This window comes from Rattus rattus, chromosome 5 (genome assembly GCF_011064425.1).
Source record: "Rattus rattus isolate New Zealand chromosome 5, Rrattus_CSIRO_v1, whole genome shotgun sequence".
Lineage (NCBI taxonomy): Eukaryota > Metazoa > Chordata > Mammalia > Rodentia > Muridae > Rattus > Rattus rattus.
Window position 1 is genome coordinate 109,759,735 of NC_046158.1, and position 24,124 is coordinate 109,783,858.

The following is a 24,124-nucleotide window of genomic DNA, read 5'->3' on the forward strand; positions in this document are numbered from 1 at the left end:
AACAGTCACCAGTACCCACAGTTCTGGTCTGTGCCCAGGACAAAACTGAACTGGGCAAACAGCTCCCTGCCCCAAATACTCTGGGGGAGAGAGCTGAACCCTCAGAAGTGTGGATAATACTGAGAAGTCAGAGGATACTGCTCTCTGCCCACAGTCCAGACCCAAGGAGGAATCGCATAGTGCCAACTGTGCCTGCTGGGTACAAGGACTTAGAAGCAATCAGATGCAGGACCCTTTGATCCCTGCCCACACCTAGAGCTGGAGGACAGTCTCCAGAAATGTCAACACACCTGAAAGCAGAGGTAAGACCCACTTTCCTGCTACCAAGTGACCTGCCTGGTGAATTCAGGACACACAGAGGCAGAAGTCCTCTGGGGTCAGGGCATTTCCTGTTTCTGGCTCTGCCCAGAAGTGAACTGATACCATCCCACAGTTCACCGCACCCAAGTCCCATGGGGAAGAGAGCAGAACACCCAGGAGTGCAGACATCCTGAGACCACAGGACAGACTGCCACCTCTGAACACTTCTGCCCACATTCATGGTCCACGGGAAAATTGCCCAATGCCTCTGGACCCAGGGATATAGGAACACAGAACTACCACTACCTGTAGTTCTGGTCTGTGCCCAGGACTGAACTGAACCACTAAACAGCTCCCTGCAACCAAATCCCATTGGGGAGACACCTGGACCCTCCGAAGTATTGATACTCCTGAGAAGTCAGAAGAGACTACCCTCTGCCTACAGGCCAGACCCAAGAGGGAATAACCTAGTACCGACTGTGCCCACTGGGTGCAAGGACCTAAGAGCAATGAGGGGCAGAACTCTTTGATTCCTGCCCACGCCTAGAGCTGAAAGACATTCTCAATGAGTTCTAACACATCTGAAATCAGAGCACCTGTTCTCAGAAAAAGCTGAAAGAAAACAAGAAAAAAGTTCTATAGGAGTACTGAGAAAGAGGCCTAGAAGAGGGTCAAGTCACTCTCAGAAACAGCAAGACAAGCAAACACCAGAGACAACCCAATGGCTAAAGGTACGCACAGGAACCTAAGCTACAAAAACCAAAACTACTTGGCATCATCAGAGCTCAGTTCTACCACCAAAGAAAATACTGGATATCCAAACACACAAGAAAAGCAAGATTTAGATTTATAATCACATTTTTGATAATGATGGCAGATTTTTTTTTTTTATTAACTTGAGTATTTCTCATATACATTTAGAGTGTTATTCCCTTTCCCGGTTTCGGGACAAACATCCCCCCTCCCCTTCCCTTCCATAGGGGTGTTCCCCCCACCTCCCCCATTGCCGCCCTCCCCCAACAGTCTAGTTCACTGGGGTTCAGTCTTAGCAGGACCCAGGGCTTCCCCTTCCACTGGTGCTCTTACTAGGATATTCATTGCTACCTATGAGGTCAGAGTCCAGGGTCAGTCCATGTATAGTCTTTAGGTAGTGGCTTAGTCCCTGGAAGCTCTGGTTGCTTGGCATTGTTGTATATATGGGGTATCAAGCCCCTTCAAGCTCTTCCAGTTCTTTCTCTGATTCCTTCAACGGGGGTCCTATTCTAAGTTCAGTGGTTTGCTGCTGGCATTCGCCTATGTATTTGCTGTATTCTGGCTGTGTCTCTCAGGAGCGATCTACATCCGGCTCCTGTCAGTCTGCACTTCTTTGCTTCATCCATCTTGTCTAATTGGGTGGCTGTACATGTATGGGCCACATGTGGGGCAGGCTCTGAATGGGTGTTCCTTCAGTCTCTGTTTTAATCTTTGCCTCTCTCTTCCCTGCCAAGGGTATTCTTGTTCCCCTTTTAAAGAAGAAGTGAAGCATTCACATTTTGATCATCCGTTTTGAGTTTCATTTGTTCTAGGTATCTAGGGTAATTCAAGCATTTGGGCTAATAGCCACTTATCAATGAGTGCATACCATGTGTGTTTTTCTGTGATTGGGTTACCTCACTCAGGATGATATTTTCCAGTTCCAACCATTTGCCTACGAATTTCATAAAGTCATTGTTTTTGATAGCTGAGTAATATTCCATTGTGTAGATGTACCACATTTTCTGTATCCATTCCTCTGTTGAAGGGCATCTGGGTTCATTCCAGCTTCTGGCTATTATAAATAAGCCTGTGATGAACATAGTGGAGCATGTGTCTTTTTTTATATGTTGGGGCATCTTTTGGGTATTTGCTCAAGAGAGGTATAGCTGGATCCTCAGGCAGTTCAATGTCCAATTTTCTGAGGAACCTCCAGACTGATTTCCAGAATGGTTGTACCAGTCTGCAATCCCACCAACAATGGAAGAGTGTTCCTCTTTCTCCACATCCTCACCAGCATTTGCTGTCACCTGAGTTTTTGATCTTAGCCATTCTCACTGGTGTGAGGTGAAATCTCAGGGTTGTTTTGATTTGCATTTCCCTGATGACTAAAGATGTTGAACATTTCTTTAGGTGTTTCTCAGCCATTCAGCATTCCTCAGCTGTGAATTGTTTGTTTAGCTCTGAAACCCATTTTTTAATAGGGTTATTTGTCTCCCTGCGGTCTAACTTCTTGAGTTCTTTGTATATTTTGGATATAAGGCCTCTATCTGTTGTAGGATTGGTGAAGATCTTTTCCCAATCTGTTGGTTGCCGTTTTATCCTAACCACAGTGTCCTTTGCCTTACAGAAGCTTTGCAGTTTTATGAGATCCAATTTGTCGATTCTAGATCTTAGAGCATAAGCCATTGGTGTTTTGTTCAGGAAATTTTTTCCAGTGCCCATGTGTTCCAGATGCTTCCCTAATTTTTCTTCTATTAGTTTGAGTGTGTCTGGTTTGATGTGGAGATCCTTGATCCACTTGGACTTAAGCTTTGTACAGGGTGATAAGCATGGATCGATCTGCATTCTTCTACATGTTGACCTCCAGTTGAACCAGCACCATTTGCTGAAAATGCTATCTTTTTTCCATTGGATGGATTTGGCTCCTTTGTCAAAAATCAAGTGACCATAGGTGTGTAGGTTCATTTCTGGGTCTTCAATTCTATTCCACTGGTGTATCTGTCGGTCTCTGTACCAAAACCATGCAGTTTTTTATCACTATTGCTCTGTAATACTGCTTGAGTTCAGGGATAGTTATTCCCCCAGAAGTCTTTTATTGTTGAGGATAGTTTTAGCTATCCGGGGTTTTTTGTTACTCCAGATGAATTTGCAAATTGTTCTGTCTAACTCTTTGAAGAATTGGATTGGTATGTTGATGGGGATTGCATTGAATATGTAGATCGCTTTTGGTAGAATGGCCATTTTTACTATATTAATCCTGCCAATCCATGAGCATGGGAGATCTTTCCATCTTCTGAGGTCTTCTTCAATTTCTTTCTTCAGAGTCTTGAAGTTCTTATGGTAAAGATCTTTTACTTGCTTGGTTAAAGTCACACCAAGGTATTTTACATTATTTGGGACTATTATCAAGGGTGTCATTTCCCTAATTTCTTTCTCGGCTTGTTTCTCTTTTGTGTAGAGGAAGGCTACTCATTTATTTGAGTTAATTTTATACACAGCCACTTTGCTGAAGTTGTTTATCAGCTTTAGTAGTTCTCTGGTGGTGGAACTTTTGGGATCACTTAAATATACTATCATATCATCTGCAAACAGTGATATTTTGACTTCTTCTTTTCCAATCTGTATCCCCTTGACCTCCTTTTGTTGTCTGATTGCTCTGGCTAGAATTTCAAGAACTATATTGAATAAGTAGGGAAATATTGGGCAGCCTTGTCTAGTCCCTGATTTTAGTGGGATTGCTTCAAGTTTCTCTCCATTTAGTTTAATGTTAGCAACTGGTTTACTGTATATGGCTTTTACTATGTTTAGGTATGGGCCTTGAATTCCTATTCTTTCAAGGACTTTTATCATGAAGGGGTTTTGAATTTTGACAAATGCTTTCTCAGAATCTAATGAAATGATCATGTGGTTTTGTTCTTTCAGTTTGTTTATATAATGGATCACGTTGATGGTTTTCCGTATATTAAACCATCCCTGCATGCCTGGGATGAAGCCTACTTGATCATGGTGAATGATTGTTTTGATGTGCTCTTGTATTCGGTTTGCCAGAATTTTATTGAGTATTTTTAAGCGTCGATATTCATAAGGGAAATTGGTCTGAAGTTCTCTTTCTTTGTTGGGTCTTTTGTGTGGTTTAGGTATAAGAGTAATTGTGGCTTCATAGAAGGAATTCGGTAGTGCTCCATCTGTTTGAATTTTGTGGAATAGTTTGGATAATATTGGTATGAGGTCTTCTATGAAGGTCTGATAGAATTCTGCACTAAACCCGTCTGGACCTGTGCTCTTTTTGGTTGGGAGTCCTTTAATGACTGCTTCTATTTCCTTAGGAGTTATGGGGTTGTATAACTGGTTTATCTGTTCCTGATTTAACTTCGGTACCTGGAATCTGTCTAGGAAATTCTCCATTTCCTGCATATTTTCAAGTTTTGTTGAATATAGGCTTTTAGAGTAAGATCTGATGATTTTTTGAATTTCCTCTGAGTCTGTAGTTATGTCTCCCTTTTCATTTCTGATTTTGTTAATTTGGACACACTCTCTGTGTCCTCTCGTTAGTCTGGCTAGGGGTTTATCTATCTTGTTCATTTTCTCAAAGAACCAACTTTTGGTTCTGTTGATTCTTTCTATGGTCCTTTTTGTTTCTACTTGATTGATTTCAGCTCTGAGTTTGATTATTTCCTGCCTTCTACTCCTCCTGGGTGTATTTGCTTCTTTTTGTTCTAGAGCTTTTAGGTGTGCTGTCAAGCTGCTGACATATGCTCTTTCCTGTTTCTTTCTGCAGGCACTCAGTGCTATGAGTTTTCCTCTTAGCACAGCTTTCATTGTGTCCCATAAGTTTGGGTATGTTGTACCTTCATTTTCATTAAATTCTAATAAGTTTTTAATTTCTTTCTTTATTTCTTCCTTGACCAGGTTATCATTGAGTAGAGCATTGTTCAATTTCCACGTATATGTGGGCATTCTTCCCTTATTGTTATTGAAGACCAGCTTTAGGCCGTGGTGGTCCGATAGCACGCATGGGATTATTTCTATCTTTCTGTACCTGTTGAGGCCCGTTTTTTGACCAATTATATGGTCAATTTTGGAGTAAGTATCATGAGGAGCTGAGAAGAAGGTATATCCTTTTGCTTTAGGATAGAATGTTCTATAAATATCTGTTAAGTCCATTTGGCTCACGACTTCTCTTAGTCTGTCTACATCTCTGTTTAATTTCTGTTTCCATGATCTGTCCATTGATGAGAGTGGGGTGTTGAAATCTCCTACTATTATTGTGTGAGGTGCAATGTGTGTTTTGAGCTTTAGTAAGGTTTCTTTTACGTATGTAGGTGCCCTTGTATTTGGGGCATAGATATTTAGGATTGAGAGTTCATCTTGGTGGATTTTTCCTTTGATGAATATAGAGTGTCCTTCCTTATCTTTTTTGATGACTTTTAGTTGAAAATTGATTTTATTTGATATTAGAATGGTTACTCCAGCTTCCTTCTTCCGACCATTTGCTTGGAAAGTTGTTTTCCAGCCTTTCACTCTGAGGTAGTGTCTGTCTTTGTCTCTGAGGTGTGTATCCTGTAGGCAGCAGAATGCAGGGTCCTCGTTGCGTATCCAGTTTGTTAATCTATGTCTTTTTATTGGGGAGTTGAGGCCATTGATGTTGAGAGATGTTAAGGAATAGTGATTATTGCTTCCTGTTATATTCATATTTGGATGTGACGTTATGCTTGTGTGCTTTTCTTCTCTTTGTTTTATTGCCAAGACGATTAGTTTCTTTCTTCTTCTAGGGTATAGCTTGCCTCCTTATGTTGGGCTTTACCATTTATTATCGTTTGTAGTGCTGGATTTGTAGAAAGATATTGTGTAAATTTGGTTTTGTCATGGAATATCTTGGTTTCTCCATCTACGTTTATTGAGAGTTTTGCAGGATACAGTAGCCTGGGCTGGCATTTGTGTTCTCTTAGGGTCTGTATGACATCAGTCCAGGATCTTCTGGCCTTCATAGTTTCTGGGGAAAAGTCTGGTGTGATTCTGATAGGTCTGCCTTTATATGTTACTTGACCTTTTTCCCTTACTGCTTTTAATATTCTTTCTTTATTTTGTGCGTTTGGTGTTTTGACTATTATGTGTCGGGAGGTGTGTCTTTTCTGGTCCAATCTATTTGGAGTTCTGTAGGTTTCTTGTATGCCTATGGATATCTTTTTTTAGGTTAGGAAGTTTTCTTCTATGATTTTGTTGAAGATATTTACTGGTCCTTTGAGCTGGAGTCTTCACTCTCTTCTATACCTATTATCCTTAGGTTTGATCTTCTCATTGAGTCCTGGATTTCCTGTATGTTTTGGACCAGTAGTTTTTTTCCGCTTTAATTTATCTTTTGACAGTTGAGTCAATGATTACTATGGAATCTTCTGCTCCTGAGATTCTCTCTTCCATCTCTTGTATTCTGTTGGTGAAGCTTGTATCTACAGCTCCTTGTCTCTTCTTTTGGTTTTCTATATTCAGGGTTGTTTCCATGTGTTCTTTCTTGATTGCTTCTATTTCCATTTTTAATTCCTTCAACTGTTTGATTGTGTTTTCCTGGAATTCTTTCAGGGATTTTTGTGTCTCCTCTCTATGGGCTTCTACTTGTTTATTTATGTTTTCCTGTGTTTCTCTAAGGGAGTTCTTCACGTCTTTCTTGAAGTCCTCCAGCATAATGATCAAATATGATTTTGAAACTAGATCTTGCTTTTCTGGTGTGTTTGGATATTCCATGTTTGTTTTGATGGGAAAATTGGGCTCCAATGGTGCCACGTAGTCTTGGTTTCTGCTGCTTGGGTTCTTGAGCTTGCCTCTGGCCATCAGATTATCTCTAGTGTTACTTTGTTCTGCTATTTCTGACAGTGGCTAGACTGTCCTATAAGCCTGTGTGTCAGGAGTGCTGTAGACCTGTTTTCCTGTTTTCTTTCAGCCTGTTATGGGGACAGAGTGTTCTGTTTTCAGGCATGTAGTTTTTCCTCTCTACAGGTCTTCAGCTGTTCCTGTAGGCCTGTGTCTTGAGTTCACCAGGCAGGTCACTTGCAGCAGAAAAGTTTTTCTTACCTGTGGTCCCGAGGCTCAAGTTCGCTCGCGGGGTGCTGCCCACGAGCTCTCTGCGGTGGCAGCAACCAGGAAGATCTGCGCCGCCGTTTCCAGGAGCTTCAGTGCACCAGGGTTCCAGATGGCGTTTGGTGTTTTCCTCTGGCGTCCGAGATGTGTGCAGAGTGCAGTCTCTTCTGGTTTCCCAGGCTTGTCTGCCTCTCTGAAGGTTTAGCTCTCCCTCCCACGGGATTTGGGTGCAGAGAACTGTTTATCCGGTCTGTTCCTTCAGGTTCTGGTGGTGTCTCAGGCGCAGGGGTCCTGCTGCTCCTGGGCCCTCCCCCACGGGAACCCAGAGGCCTTATACAGTTTCCTCTTGGGCCAGGGATGTGGGCAGGGGTGGGCAGTGTTGGTGGTCTCTTCCGCTCTGCAGCCTCAGGAGTGCCCACCTGACCAGGCGGTGAGGTCTCTCTCCCACGGGGTCTGGGAGCAGAGAGCTGCTGCCGGCCGGGATCCGCAGGTGTGGGACTCCCGGTAAACACAGGAAGTGCCCGGTCCTACAGGAATTCTGCCTCTGTGTGTCCCGAGTTCACCAGGCAGTTCTCTTGCAGCAGAAAAGTTGGTCTTACCTGTGGTCCCGAGGCTCAAGTTCACTCGCGGGGTGCTGCCCACGAGCTCTCTGCGGCGTCAGCCACCATGAAGCTGATGGCATATTTTAAGAAAGACATAAAGAATTCCCATAAAGAAATGCAGGAAAAACAAGTAAACAAGTAGAAGCGCTTAGAGAGGAAACACAAAAATCCCTGAAAGAATTACAGGAAAACACAGCCAAACATGAATGAATTGAGAATGGAAATAGAAACAATAAAGAAAGCACAAAGGGAGATAAACCTGGATATAGAAAACCTAAGGAAAAGACAAGGAGCCTTAGAAACAAACATCACCAACAGAATACAACAGATAGAAGAGAGAATCTCAGGAACAGAAGATACCATAGAAAACATTGACACAACTGTCAAAGCTAATGTAAAATGCAGAAAGCTCCTAGTCAAAAACATACAAGAAATCCAGGACACAATGAGAAGATCAAGCTAAGGACAATAGGTATAGAAGAAAGGGAAGACTCCCAACTTATAGAGCCAGTAAATATATTCAACAAAATTATAGAAGAAAATGTCCCTAACCTAAAGAAAGTGATGCACATAAACATACAAGAAGACAAAAGAACTCCAAATAGATTGGACCAGAAGAGAAATTCCTCCTGTCACATAATAGTTAAAACACCAAATGCATAAAACAAAGAAAGAATATTAAAAGCAGTAAGGGAAAAAGGTCAAGTGACATATAAAGGCAGACCTATAAGAATTACACCAGACTTCTCACCAGAGACTGTGAAAGCCAGAAGATCCTAAACAGATGTCATACAGACCCTAAGAGAACACAAATGCCAGCCCAAGTTATGGTATCCAGCAAAAGTGTCAATTAACATAGATGGAAAAACCAAGATATTACATAACAAAACCAAATTTACACAATATCTTTCTACAAATCCAGCCCTACAAAAGATAATAGATGGAAAACTGTAACACAACTAGAGAAACTGCACTGTACAGAAAGCATGAACATAATTTCCTTGCAATGAAACCAAAAGAGAGACAAACAAACATAATTCCACCTCTAATAATGAAAATAAAAGTAAGCAACAATTACTATTCTTTAATATTGCTCAACATCAACAGACTCAATTCCCAAATAAAAAGACATAGACCAACAGACTGGATATGTAAAGAGGACCCAGCATTTTGCTGCATGCAGGAAACACATCTCAGAGACAAAGACAAACACTATCTCAGAGTAAATTGAAAGAAAACTACTTTCCAAGAAAATGGCCCAAAGAAATAAGCTGGAGTTGCCATTCTAATATCAAATAATATTGGCTTTCAACCAAAAGTCATTAAAAAAGATAAGGAAGGACACTTCTTATTCATCAAAGGAAAATTGCACCAAGATGAACTCTCAATCATAAATATCTGTGCTCCAAAAGCAAGGGAACCTACTTTCATAGTAAGATACCTTACTAAAGCTCAAAGCACACATTTGCACCTTACATGATAATAGGAGATTTCAGCATCCCACTCTTATCAATGAACAGGACATGGAAACAGAAATTAAACAGAGACATAGACAGACTAAGAGAAGTCATGAACCAAATGGATTTAAGAGATATTTATAGAAAATTCTATCCTAAAACAAAAGGATACACCATCTTCTCTGCACCTCATGGAATCTTCTCAAAAATTGACCATATAATCAGTCACACAACAAGCCTCAACAGATACAGGAAGATAAAAATAATCCCATGCATCCTATCAAATCACCATGCACTAAGACTGATCTTCAATAACAGGAATAATGAGAGAAAGCCCACATACACATGGAAGTTGAACAATGCTCTACTTAATGACAACTTGGTCAAAGAAGAAATAAAGAAAGAAATCAAAGACTTCTTAGAATTTAATGAAAATGAAGATACAACATTCCCAAACTTGTGGAACACAATGAAAGCAGTACTAAGAGGAAAACTCATAGCTCTGAGTGCCTGGAAAAAAAAACAGGAGAAAGCATATGTCAGCAGCTTGACAGAACACCTAAAGTTCTAGAACAAAAAGAAATAGATAAACCCAAGAGGAGTAGAAGCCAGGAAATAATCAAACTCAGGGCTGAAATCAACAAAGTAGAAAAGAAAAGAAAAGGACTATACAAAGAATCAACAAAACTAAGAGCTGGTTATTTGAAAAAATCAACAAGGTAGATAAACCCTTAGCCAGAGTAACCAGAGATCACTGAGAGTGTATCAAAAGTAACAAAATAAGAAATGAAAAGGGAGACACAACAACAGAATCTGAAGAAATTTAAAAAATCATCATATCCTACTACAAAAGCCTATATTCAAGAAAACTGGAAAATCTGGATGAAATGGACAATTATCTAGACAGATACCAGGTACCAAAGTTAAATCAGGAGCAAATAAACCATCTAAACAACCCCATAACTCCTAAAAAAAAATAATAGCAGTTATTAAAAGTCTCCCAACCAAAAAGAGCCCCAGGCTTTAGTTCAGAATTCTATCATAGAAGTCCTCACACCAATACTATCCAAAGTGTTGCACAAAATAGAAACAGAGTACTATCAAATTCCTTCTACTAAGCCACGGTAACTCTTTTTTTTAAATTTTTTAAAGATTTATTTTATTCATTATATATAAGCACACTGTAGCTCTCTTCAGACACATCTGAGGAAGGCATCTGATCTCATTACAGATGGTTGTGAGCCACCATGTGGTTACTGGGAATTGAACTGAGGACCTCTAGAAGAACAGTCAGTGCTCTTAACCACTGAGCCATCTCTCCAGCCCCCCACAATAACTCTTATAGAAAATCACACAAAGACCCAACAAAGAAAGAGAACTTCAAACCAATTTCTCTTATGAATATTGACTCAAAAATACTCAATAAAATTCTTGCAAACTGAATCCAAGAACACATCGAAATGATCATCCATCATGATCAAGTAGGCTTCAACCTAGGAATGCAGGAATGGTTTAATATACAAAAATCCATCGATGTAATCCACTATATAAACAAACTCAAAGATAAGAACCACATGTTCATTTCATTAGATGGTGAGAAAGCATTTGACAAAATTCTACACCCCAGCATGATAAAATTCCTGGAAAGATCAGGAATTCAAGGCACATACCTAAACATTGTAAAAGCAATATACAGCAAATCAGTAGGTAACATCAAACTAAATGGAGAGAAATTGAAGTAATCCCACTAAAATCAGTGACTAGACAAGGCTGCCCACTTTCTCCCTACTTATTCAATATAGTAATCGATGTACTAGCCAGAACAATCAGACAGCAAAAAGAGGTCAAAGGGATACAAATTGGAAGAGAAGAAATCAAAATATCACTATTTGCAGATGATAGGATAGTGTACTTTAGTGACCCCAAAGGTTCCACCGGAGAACTACTTAACCTGATAACCAACTTCAGGAAAGTGTCAGGGTATAAAATTAATTCAAACAAATCAGGAGCCTTCCTCTACCCAAAGGATAAACAGGCTGAGAAGAAATTAGAGAAATGACACCCTTCACAATAATCCCAAATATTACAAAATATCTTGGTGTGACTTTAACCAAGCAAGTCAAAGATCTATATGACAAGAACTTTAAGTCCCTAAAGAAAGAAATGAGGAAGATCTCAGAAGATGGAAAGACCTCCATGCTCTTAGATTGGCAGGATTAATATAGAAAAGAGGGCCATTTTGCCAAAAGCAATCTACAAATTCAATGCAATCCCCATCAAAATTCCTACTCAATTCTTTATAGAGATAGAAAAAGCAATTTGCAAATTTATTTTTAATAACAAAAACTCAGGATACCGAAAACTATACTCAACAATAAAAGAACTGGGGAAATCACCATCCCTCACAACAATCAGTATTACAGAGCATTAGTCATAAAGTCTGTATGGTATTGGTATAGAGAAAGGCAGATAGATCAGAGGAACAGAGTTGAAGACCAAGAAATGAACCCAGACTCCTATGGTCACTTGATCTTTGACAAAGGAGCTAAAACCATCCAATGGAAAAAAGATAGCAATTTCAACAAATGGTGCTGGTTCAACTGGAGGTCAGCATGTAGAAGAATGCAAATCGATCCATTCTGATCACCATGTACAAAGCTTAAGTCCAAGTGGATCAAGGACATCCACATCAAACCAGATACACTCAAACTAATAGAAGAAAAAGTAGGGAAGAGTCTCAGACACATGGGCACTGGCAAAAATTTCCTGAACAAAACACCAATGACTCATGCTTTAAGATCAAGAATCGACAAATGGGACCTCATAAAACTGCAAAGCTTCTGTAAGGCAAAAGACACTGTCATTAGGACAAAATGGCAACCAACAGATTGGGAAAAAGATCTTTACCAATCCTACATCTTAGAGAGGGTTAATATCCAAAATATACAAAAAACTCAAGAAGTTAGACTCCAGAGAGCCAAATAACCCTATTAAAAAATGTGGTACAGAGCTAAACATAACATTCTCAGTTGAAGATTATTGAATGGCCAAAAGGCACCTAAAGAGATGTTTGACATCTTTAGTCATCAGGGAAATGCAAATCAAAACAACCCTGAGATTCCACCTCACACCAGTCAGAATGGCTAAGATATAAAACTCAAGTGACATCAGATGCTGGGAAGGATGGGGAGAAAGAGGAACATTACTTCATTGTTGGTGGGATTACAACCTGGTCCAACCATTCTGGAAATCAGTCTGGAGATTCCTCAGAAACTTGGACATTGCACTACCTGAGGACCCAGCTATACCTCCTGAGCATACACCTAAAAGATGCTCCAACATACAACAAAGCACATGCTCCACTATGTTCATAGCAGCCTTATTTATAATAGCCAGAAGCTGGAAAGAACCCAGATGCCCTTCAACAGAGGAATGGATTCAAAATATATGGTACATCTACACAATGGAGTACTACTCAGTTATCAAAAGCAATGACTGCATGAAATTCATAGGTAAATGGAATGAACTTGAAAATAACATCCTGAGTGAGGTAACTCAATCGCAGAAAAACACACTTGGTATGCACTCATTGATAAGTGGACATTAGCCAAAAAGCTCAAATTACCCAAGATACAGACCACAGGAAGCTCAAGAAGAAGGATGACCAAAATGCGGATGCTCCCACTCTTTCTTAAAAGGGGAAAAAATATCCATAGGAGAGGATATGGAGGCAAAGTTTAGAGCAGCAACTCAAGGAATGGCCATTCAGAGCCTGCACCAACATTTGGCCGATTATATATACAGCCACTGAAACTAGATAAGAATGATGAAGCTAAAAAATGCATGCTGAAAAGGATCTGATATAGATCTCTCCTGAGAAACACATCCAGAGCATGTCCAATACAGAGGTCAATGCTAGCAGGAAACCACTGAACTGAGAACAGGACCCCCTTGGAGATAATTAGAGGAAGTATTGAAAGAGTTGAAGGATCTTGCAACCCCATAAGAACAACAATGGCAACCAACCAGAGCTTCCAGGGACTAAACCACTACCGAAAGACTATACATGGACTGACCCAGGGCTCCAACTGCATATGTAGCAGAGAATAGCCTTGTTGGGGCACCAGTGGAAGGGGAAGCCCTTGGTCCTGCCAAGGTTGGACACCCAGTGAAAGGGAATATGGGGGTGGGTAGTAAGGTGGATGTATTGGGAGAATACCTGTATGAGCGATGGGGAGGGGAGGGAATGGGGGCTTATCAAAAGGAAACTGGGAAGGGGAATAACATTTGAAATGTAAGTAAAGAAATATATCTAATAAAAAATGTAAAAAAAAAAAAAGAAAAATGCAAGAAATGGTGAAAATGAGAGAACTGGTCTACCCCAATTAATCCTAGTTATCTAGTAACATATGGTCAGCTCTGAAAACTTACAAAGGATTAACATTATACAGATTGATTGTTTTTACTTTATACAGTTATGAACATATATATTCATATATGTATGTGTGTGTGTGTGCGTGTGTTTGTGTGTAGATAACAACAATGAATAAAAAAAAATGAGCCAGAAATTGCACAGAGTGTTATGTGAGAGGTTATGTATGTAGGGAGAGGGAAGTGTAATTGTATTACTATCTCAAAGAAAAAAAGACGATGTGAATCAAAATCTTTTAAAAAATTATTGACATATATATGCATGGGAATGTACTTGTGTTTGCAGGAAGTCAGATGATGACATTAGAGTCTTGGGTTTAGATCTAGTTCATGGAATTTGCTGTGAGAGATCTGACAGGTTCTGGAAACTGAGCTCAGGGCCTTTGCAATAGCAGCAAGTACTTTTAAAAACTGAGCTCTTCTCCAGCCCTATTATTTTAAAAAAGTAACAATATAGGTATAAAATCATCTTAAAGGGAGGTCAGAAGGAATATGGCAAATCGAAGAAAGGAAGGAGAGCAAGGATAAGAAAAGAAGTTTTGAAGTTTTGCCACTTTGAGTATAGATCAGGAAGTAAAGGAACAGATCATGTTCAGGGGATGCTCTGCAAACAGAATGAGTATCTAAAATGTTTCTTATGTAAGGCAAAGCTCACAACATACTGGACACAAGTGATTTGATCCCCAAATCCTAAATCTTTCCTTTGGGAACATGCCATCCTTAATTCAACAGGGATAGAAGGAATGAAATCAGATATGGCAGCACATACCTGTAATAGCAACAGTTGAAGGTGTAGAGTCAGGAGCCTCATGAATCTGAGGACAACTTAGATAAAAATTCTAAAATCCTACCTCAAAATAAACATGAGCAAAGAGCTAAAGATATAGTTCACTGCTAAATCTGTTGCCCGTCATGGGCACAACACTGAAACCAGGCAACCCTATCTTGCTATGCTAAGCCACCCATCCTGAATACACCAACTAAAGAGACAAATATTGATAGAGAACAAAAGCTAGAAAAAGAATGTATATTTAATTTTCTACTTTGTGGAGAAGGAAAAAATAAACAGGTCTACTGATCCCTTCAAGTCTTCTTGGGAAACTGGTGATATGATTTAGGTTTAAATAGACAGAAAAGGTATGCATAACTAACTAAGCAGTCTCAGTCAAGATGTCCTGCTGCCTATCATTAGCTTTGTTCCTATCTCTTCTGAAGAGAGATCATCTGATAACGTTGTCAGACCTGTGTAAAATCTCTTCCTAGAAGACAATTTCATCATCTGGATGGCAACAAGCTTCAGCCTTTCTCTTTCCCATCATGAGATTCCTAGGGAAATTTCAATTTTTCTGAGATTTTTAAAAACTAGTTTCTTAGTTAAATATAGTAGAATAAGTATCTTCCTTTAGAATAGCTTCATGCCTGCCAAGCTGGTACTAGGAATTATCAATTCAGCATGTGCATATGTGTCAAAGGCCAGCTTTGATAAGTCAGGGTAAATTGAAGCTGTGTGTAGAGTCAGTAATTGATGACTCAGAAGACGTTTCTCTGAGGGAACAAAGCTTGATTCACTGAGAACAGTTAATATTTCCATAAGACTAGCAAAATATTTGTGGCTGGTGACAAAAGGAGAGAAATAATAGCACACACACACACACACACACACACACACAAACACACACACACACACACAAACACACACACACACAATGGATAAAGCAAAGCCACATCCAACAACTTCACACATTACACATAAAAACATACAAACATACACACACACATAGACACACATACATATACACATATACATATATACATGCATACATACATACATATATACATACATACATATATACATACTGGGGGTTCAGTCTTGGCAGGACCAAGCCCTTTCTAGGCTATTCATTGTTAACTATGCAGTTGGAGCCCAGGGACAGTCCATGAAAAGTCTTTGGGTAGTGGTTTAGTCCCTGGAAGCTCTGCTTGGTTGGCATTGTTGTTCGTATGGGGTCTCAAGCCCCTTCAAGCTCTTTCAGACCTTTCTCTGATTCCTTCAACGGGGATCACATTCTCAATTCAGTGGTTTGCTGCTGGCATTCGCGTATGTATTTGCTGAATTCTGGCTATGTCTCTCAGGAGAGATCTACATCCGGTTCCTGTTAGCCTGCACTTCTTTGCTTCATCCATCTTGTCTAATTGAGTGGCTGTATATGTATGGGCCACATGTGGGGCAGGCTCTGAATGGCTATTCCTTCTGCCACTGTTCTAAAGTTTGCCTCCCTCTTCCCTCCCCTTTTAAAGAAGAAGTGAAGCATTCACATTTTGGTCATCTTTTTTGAGTTTCATATATTCTGTGCATCTATGGTAATTCAAGCATTTGGGCTAATATCCACTTATCAATGAGTGCATACCATGTGTGTTTTTCTGTGATTGGGTTACCTCACTCAGGATGATATTTTCCAGTTCCATCCATTTGCCTATGAATTTCATAAAGTCATTGTTTTTGATAGCTGAATAATATTCCATTGTGTAGATGTACCACATTTCCTGTATCCATTCCTCTGTTGAAGGGCATCTGGGTTCTTTCCAGCTTCTGGCTATTATAAATAAGGCTGCTATGAACAGAGTGGAGCACCTGTCTTTGTTATGTATTGGGGCATCTTTGGTTATATTCCCAAGAGAGGTATAGCTGAGTTTTCAGGGAATTCAATGTCCAATTTACTGAGGAACCTCCAGACTGATTTCCAGAATGGTTGTACCAGTCTGCAATCCCACCAACAATGGAGGAGTGTTCCTCTTTCTCCACATCCTCGCCAGCATTTGCTGTCACCTGAGTTTTTTATGTTAGCCATTCTCACTGGTGTGAGGTGGAATCTATGAGTTATTTTGATTTGCATTTCCCTTATGACTAAAGATGCTGAACATTTCTTTAGGTGTTTCTCAGCCATTCAGCATTCCTCAGCTGTGAATTCTTTGTTTAGCTCTGAACTTCATTTTTTAATAGGGTTATTTGTCTCCCTGCAGTCTAACTTCTTGAGTTCCTTGTATATTTTGGATATAAGCCCTCTAACATTTGTAGGATTGGTAAAGATCTTTTCCCGATCTGTTGGTTGCTGTTTTGTCCTAACAACAGTGTACTTTGCCTTACAGAAGCTTTGCAGCTTTATGAGATCCCATTTGTCAATTCTTGATCTTAGAGCATAAGCCATTGGTATTTTGTTAAGGAAAATTTCCCCAATGCTCATGTGTTCAAGAACAACCATTCAGAGCCTGCCCCATATGTGGCCCATACATATACAGCCAAGAAATTAGATAAGAGAGATGAACCAAAGAAGTGCAGGCCAATAGGAACCGGATGTAGATCTCTCCTGAGAAACACACCCAGAAAACAGCAAATACACAGGTGCATGCCAGCAGCAAACCACTGAACTGAGAACGGGACCCCGTTGAAGGAATCTTTGAAAGGACTGAAAGAGCTTGAAGGGGCTCAAGACCCCATATGAACAACAGTGCCAACCAAACAGAGCTTCCAGGATTAGGCGTTACCCAAAGACTATACATGGACTGACCCTGGGCTCCAACCTCATAGGTAGCAATGAATAGTCTTGTAAGAACACCAGTGGAAGGGGAAGCCCTTGGTCCTGCCAAGACTGAACCCCCAGTGAATATGATTGTTGTGGGAGAGGGTGGTAATGGGGGGTTGATGGGAAGGGGAACACCTGTATAAAAGGGGAGGGGGAGGGATTAGGGGGATGGTGGCCCAGAAACGGGGAAGGGGAATAACAATCGAAATGTAAATAAGAAATATTCAAGTTAATAAAAATGGGAAAAAAATTAAAAAATTTAAAAAAATTCTTCCCCACCTTTTCTTCTATTAGTTTGAGTGTATCTGGTTTGATGTGGAGGTCCTTGATCCACTTGGACTTAACCTTTGTACAGGGTGACAAGCATGGATCAATCTGCATTCTTCTACGTGCTGACCTCCAGTTGAACCAGCACCATTTGCTGAAAATGCTGTCTTTTTCAAAACCATTGGATGGTTTTGGTTCCTTTGTCAAAGATCAAGTGATCATAGGTGTGTGGGTTCAATTCTGGGTCTTCAATTCTATTTCACTGGTCTATCTGTTTGTCTCTGTACCAATACCATACAGTTTTTATCACTATTGCTCTGTAATACTGCTTGAGTTCAGGGATAGCTATTCCCCCAGAAGTCTTTTTATTGTTAAGGACAGTTTCAGCTATCCTGGGCTTTTTCTTATTCCAGATGAATTTAAAAATTGTTCTGTATAACTCTTTGAAGAATTGGGTTTGAATTTCGATAGGGATTGCATTGAATCTGTAGATCGCTTTTGGTAAAATGGCCATTTTTACTATATTAATCCAGCCAAACCACGAGCATGGGAGATCTTGCAATCTTCTGAGATCTTCTTCAATTTCTTTCTTCAAAGGTTTGAAGTTCTTATCATACAGATCTTTCACTTGTTTGGTTAAAGTCACACCAAGGTATTTTATATTATTTGGGACTATTATGAAGTGTGTCATTTCCCTAATTTCTTTCTCTGCTTGTTTCTCTTTTGTGTAGAAGAAGGCTACTGATTTATTTGAGTTAATTTTATACCCAGCCACTTTGCTGAAGTTGTTTATCAGGTTTAGTAGTTCTCTGGTGGAACTTTTGGGATCATTTAAATATACTATCTTATCATCTGCAAATAGTGATATTTTGACTTCTTCCTTTCCAATTTGTATCCTTTGACCTCCTTTTGTTGTCTGATTGCTCGGGATAGGACTTCAAGAACTATATTGAAGAAGTAGGGAGAGAGTGGGCAGCCTTGTCTTTCCCCTGATTTTAGTGGGGTTGCTTCAAGTTTCTCTTGGTTTAGTTTAATATTAGCTACTGGTTTGCTCTATATGCCTTTTACTATGTTTAGGTATGTGCCTTGAATTCCCGTTCTTTCCAGGACTTTTATCATGAAGGGGTATTGAATTTTGTAAATGCTTTCTCAGCATCTAATGAAATGATCATGTGGTTTTGTTCTTTCAGTTTGTGTACCTAGTGGATTACGTTGATGGTTTTCTGTATATTAAACCATCCCTGCATCCCTGGAATGAAGCCTACTTGATCATGATGGATGATTGTTTTGATGTACACTTGGATTCGGTTTGCCAGAATTTTACTGAATATCTTTGCATCAAAATTCACAAGGGAAATTGGTCTGAAGTTCTCTTTTTTTGTTGGGTCTTTCTCTTTTGTAGGCATAAGAGCAATTGTGGCCTCATAGAAGGAATTCGATAGTGTTCCTTCTGTTTCAATTTCATGGAATATTTTGGATAGTATTGGTATGAGGTCTTCTATTAAGGTCTGATAGAATTCTGCATCTGGACCTTGGCTCTTTTTGGTTGGGAGACTTTTAATGACTGCTTCTTTTTCTTTAGGAGTTATGTGGTTGTTTAAATGGTTTATCTGTTCCTGATTTAACTTTAGTACCTGGTATCTGTCTAGGAAATTGTCCATTTCCTCCAGATTTTCAAGTTTTGTTGAATATTATCTTTTGTAGTAGGATATGATTTTTTTTTAATTTTCTCTGGCTCTGTTGTTATGTCTCCCTTTTCATTTCTGATTTTGTTAATTGGTACACATTCTCTGTGCCCTCTGGTTAGTCTGGCTAAGGGTTTATCTATCTTGTTGATGTTCTCAAAGAACCAGCTTTTGGTTCTGTTAATCCTTTGTATAGTCCTTTTTGTTCTACTTGGTTGATTTCAGGTCTGAGTTTGATTATTTACTGCCTTCTACTCCTCCTGGGTAAGTTTGCTTCTTTTTGCTCTAGAGATTTTATGTGTGCTGTCAAGCTGCTGATATGGGACACAATGAAAGCTGTGTTAGGAGGAAAATTCATAGCTCTGAGTGCCTGCAGAAAGAAATAGGAGAGAGCATATATCAGCAGCTTTGGTATGTTGTACCTTCATTTTCATTAAATTCTAAAAAGTTTTTAATTTCTTTCTTTATTTCTTCCTTGACCAGGTTATCATTGAGTAGAGCATTGTTCAATTTCCACATATATGTGGGCATTCTTCCCTTATTGTTATTGAAGACCAGTTTTAGGCCGTGGTGGTCCGATAGCACGCATGGGATTATTTCTATTTTTCTGTACCTGTTGAGGCCCGTTTTTTGACCAATTATATGGTCAATTTTGGAGTAAGTATCATGAGGAGCTGAGAAGAAGGTATATCCTTTTGCTTTAGGATAGAATGTTCTATAAATATCTGTTAAGTCCATTTGGCTCACGACTTCTCTTAGTCAGTCTACATCTCTGTTTAATTTCTGTTTCCATGATCTGTCCATTGATGAGAGTGGGGTGTTGAAATCTCCTACTATTATTGTGTGAGGTGCAATGTGTGTTTTGAGCTTTAGTAAGGTTTCTTTTACGTATGTAGGTGCCCTTGTACTTGGGGCATAGATATTTAGGATTGAGAGTTCATCTTGGTGGATTTTTCCTTTGATGAATATAGAGTGTCCTTCCTTATCTTTTTTGATGACCTTTAGTTGAAAATCAATTTTATTCTATATTAGAATGGCTACTCCAGCTTGCTTCTTCAGACCATTTGCTTGGAAAGTTGTTTTCCAGCCTTTTACTCTGAGGCAGTGTCTGTCTTTGTCTTTAGGTGTGTTTCCTGTAGGCAGAAAATGTTGGGTCCTCATTGCGTATTCAGTTTGTTAATCTGTTTCTTTTTATTGGGGAATTGAGTTCACTGATGCTGAGAGATATTAAGGAATAGTGATTGTTGTTTCCTGTTATATTCCTGTTAAGATGTGAGACTATTTTTGTGCTTGTCTTTTCTTTGTTTTGTTGCAAAACAATTAGTTTCTTGTTTTTTTTCTAGGGCATAGCTTGCCTCCTTGTATTGGGCTATACTATTTTTTATCCTTTGTAAGGCTGAATTTGAGGATAGATATTGTGTAAATTTGGTTTTGTGATGGAATATCTTGGTTTCTCCATCTATGTTTATTGAGAGTTTTCCTGGATACAGTAATCTGGGCTGGCATTTGTGTTCTCTTAGGGTCTATATGACATCTGTCCAGGATCTTCTGGCTTTCACAGTCTGCCTTTATGTGTTACTTGACCTTTTTCCCTTACTGCTTTTAATATTCTTTCTTTGTTTTGTGCATTTGGTGTTTTGACTATTATGTGACAGGAGGAGTTTCTTTTCTGGGCCAATCTATTTAGAGTTCTGTAGGCTTCTTGTATGCTTATGGGCATCTCTTTCTTTGGGTTAGGGAAGTTTTCTTCTATGATTTTGTTGAAGATATTTACTGGTTCTTTGAGCAGGGAGTCTTCACTCTCTTCTATACCTATTATCCTTAGGTTTGATCTTCTCATTCTGTCCGGGATTTCCCGTATGTTTTGGGCTAGTACCCTTTTCCCTTTTACATTATCTTTGACAGTTGTGTCAAGATTTCTATGGAATCTTCTGTTCCTGAGATTCTCTCTTCTATCTCTTGTATTCTGTTGATGATGCTTGTGTCTATGGCTCCTTGTCTCTTCCTTTGGTTTTCTGTATCCAAGGGTTGTGCTTTCTTTATTGCTTCTATTTCCATTTTTAATTCCTTCACCTGTTCAATTGTGTTTTCCTGTAATTCTTTCAGGGATTTTTGCATTTCCTCTCTATAGGCTTCTGCTTATTTATTTCTGTTTTTCTGCATTTCTCTAAGGGAGTTCTTTATGTCTTCCTTGAAGTCCTCCATCATCATGATCAAATGTGATTTTAAATCTAGATTTTTCTTTTCTGGTGTGTTTGGATATTCATGTTTACTTTTGTGGGAGAATTGGGCTCTGATGATGCCATGTAGTCTTGATTTCTGTTGCTTGGGTTCCTGCGCTTGCATGTTGTCATCACCTTGTCTCTGGTGTTACCTTGTTCTGCTATTTCTGACAGTGGCTAGACCATCCTATAGGTCTGTGTGTCAGGAGTGCTGTAGACCTGTTTTCCTGTTCTCTTTCAGCCAGTTATGGGAACAGAGTATTCTGCTTTCAGGCATGTAATCGTTTCTGTCTACTGATCTTCAGGTGTTCCTGTGGGCATGTGCCCTGAGTTCACCAGGCAGGTCACTTGAAGCAGAAAAGTTGGTCTTACCTCTGGTGTCAGGCCTGGAGTTGCTTCTCAGAGCCAGGTTTCTGCTCTCCGTGAGGCAGCAACCAGATGGGCCTGCCCCACCTTCGCTCGGGACCCTGTGCACAGTGGGCCCAGATGGCACTAGGCGTTTTCCTCTAGATTCAGAAATGTGGGCAGACAGTAGTCTCCTCTGGCTTCTCAGGAGTGTCTGCCCCTCTGATGGTTAGCTCTCCCTCCCACAGGATTTGGCGTAGGGAGTTGTTTGACCAGGTCCCTTCAGATCTGGGCGGTGTCTGAACCACAGTATTGTGTCAAGACTTCACATTTTCAAACATCAAACTATGTGATATTTTCATTCCATGCCATATTTATTCTCTTCTGCAATTTTATTACAAATAATAATATTAAGAATAATCTGAAGCTGGTTTGACAAATGTTTTGGAAGTTTGAACAGGCTAGAAAAACAGTGCAAGTCTCCAGTCTCACTTTATGCCTCCTCCTCTTCATCATGCTGATAGTTTTTTTTGTAGAATCACTACAACAGCTGTTTTGTACCATTAAGATAATAGAGTATGTTTCTTCCAGGAACTTCTATTTTCCAGACTGTATAACTAATTCATAAATATTCATTTAAAGTAACAGTTTTATATACATAATAATCTTTCCCCTCGAAATCCACAAGGACATAAGTAAATGATTTGTGATAATTATGAGGATTTCTCCTACTAAGCCAATAAAAAGGAAAAACTAGTCTAAATAAATGTTCTGTCTCAGAGGCAATAGTTTGATCCAAAAGATTTGAAACCTACAAAATAAATATGTAAGTCTTTCTTAGCATCTGTATTGCTAATAAAATATAATATATTTTGTATATGTATGGACAATTGAAATATATTAAGCTATATAGTCTTTTAATCATTAAATTTATAACTTTCACATAATTTTTCCTCATAATGTATGACAATTAAATATATAGTTATGTTTTCATCTAAAATTATTATGGAAAATCAAATAGCAATCATTTTGTTACAGATTCTGAAATAGAATTGTAATGAAAATTGAAGTTTTTATATTGAATCTGAATAAATTAATGCCATAATCTTTTGAAATATGTTTGAAAATTTTATCAATATCTTATATTTAAATGACATATGGATCCTTGGCAAAGAAAAAACCTTTGGTTTTACATATTTACCTATCTAAAAGAACTACTCCTCAGAAATACTCTGGTTTGGCATGAGGACCAAAAAAAAAAAAAATCAATACTTGAGTCAATCTGCAAAATAAAAAGCTGAGGATAGAGAGAACAAAAGCAAGAACTAAGTTGATGTGCCTCATTTTAACCTCACCATTTAACATGGTTTAGCTTTTGTTAGTATTGTAGATGGATTGAATCGAATGTTCTTGTAATTATATTGTTGAACATACCTGTGTGTTAACTGATTGCTGGAATCTAAATCATCTCACTTCTTTTTGCCTTATCAATCTATGTTTATATTCAAACCCTGTCCCAACGTATTTTTCTTTCTTTTTCTCCTACAGCTATTCTGTGACAGTGGGAAAGTGATACGTACCTCAGAGAGTGTGGACTGGGAAGACAGAACTGTTCCTGGAACGTTGGTTAGAAATGTGGTACATTCAAGGATTACCAGTCCTGTGCATCTCTTTGTTAAACAGCCTCTGGGTTCAAAGCCAGCATATGCAGACAATTTGGAAAACTTTGGGGATTGGCTGGCAAACAGAACAGAGATTCAAGAGCCACTAGCAAGAACTAAAAGACGGCCAATAGTGAAGACAGGAAAATTTAAGAAAATGTTTGGGTGGGGTGACTTCCATTCTAACATTAAAACTGTCAAACTTAACCTGCTCATCACAGGAAAAATTGTCGATCATGGAAATGGAACGTTTAGTGTTTATTTCCGGCACAATTCAACAGGCCTGGGCAATGTTTCAGTGAGCTTGGTACCTCCCTCTAAAATAGTAGAATTTGAAGTGTCCACCCAGTCTTCCTTGGAGACTAAGGAATCCAAATCTTTTAACTGCCATATTGAGTATGAAAAAACAGATCGGGCAAAGAAGACTGCTTTGTGCAATTTTGACCCATCCAAAATCTGTTACCAGGAGCAGACTCAAAGTCATGTGTCCTGGTTATGTTCCAAACCATTTAAAGTCATCTGCATTCACATTGCCTTTTACAGTGTTGATTATAAACTTGTACAAAAGGTTTGTCCTGACTACAATTACCATAGTGAGACACCATACTTAACTTCTGGATAAATCTTTTCTCAGTAATAGAAATGAAATATTCATGTCAATTTACCTAGAATGCCAATAAAACAGGCCCAGCTTTCCCTGGCAAAAGACCCTTCTATTTCTGGCAATAGACTGTAATTTCTTGTCCATATTTCACATTAAAAAATA

General features: G+C 39.1%; 1 protein-coding gene across 1 annotated transcript; it reads left to right on the forward strand.

Annotated features, from left to right (window-relative positions):
• The first annotated feature begins 278 nt into the window (after positions 1-278).
• Positions 279-24,081, forward strand: Nxph2 (neurexophilin 2). The gene is made up of 2 exons (XM_032902608.1): positions 279-302; positions 23,246-24,081. The coding sequence occupies exons 1-2, from the start codon at positions 279-281 to the stop codon at positions 23,978-23,980; spliced, it is 759 nt and encodes a 252-aa protein (XP_032758499.1). The 3' UTR covers positions 23,981-24,081.
• Positions 24,082-24,124: the final 43 nt, after the last annotated feature.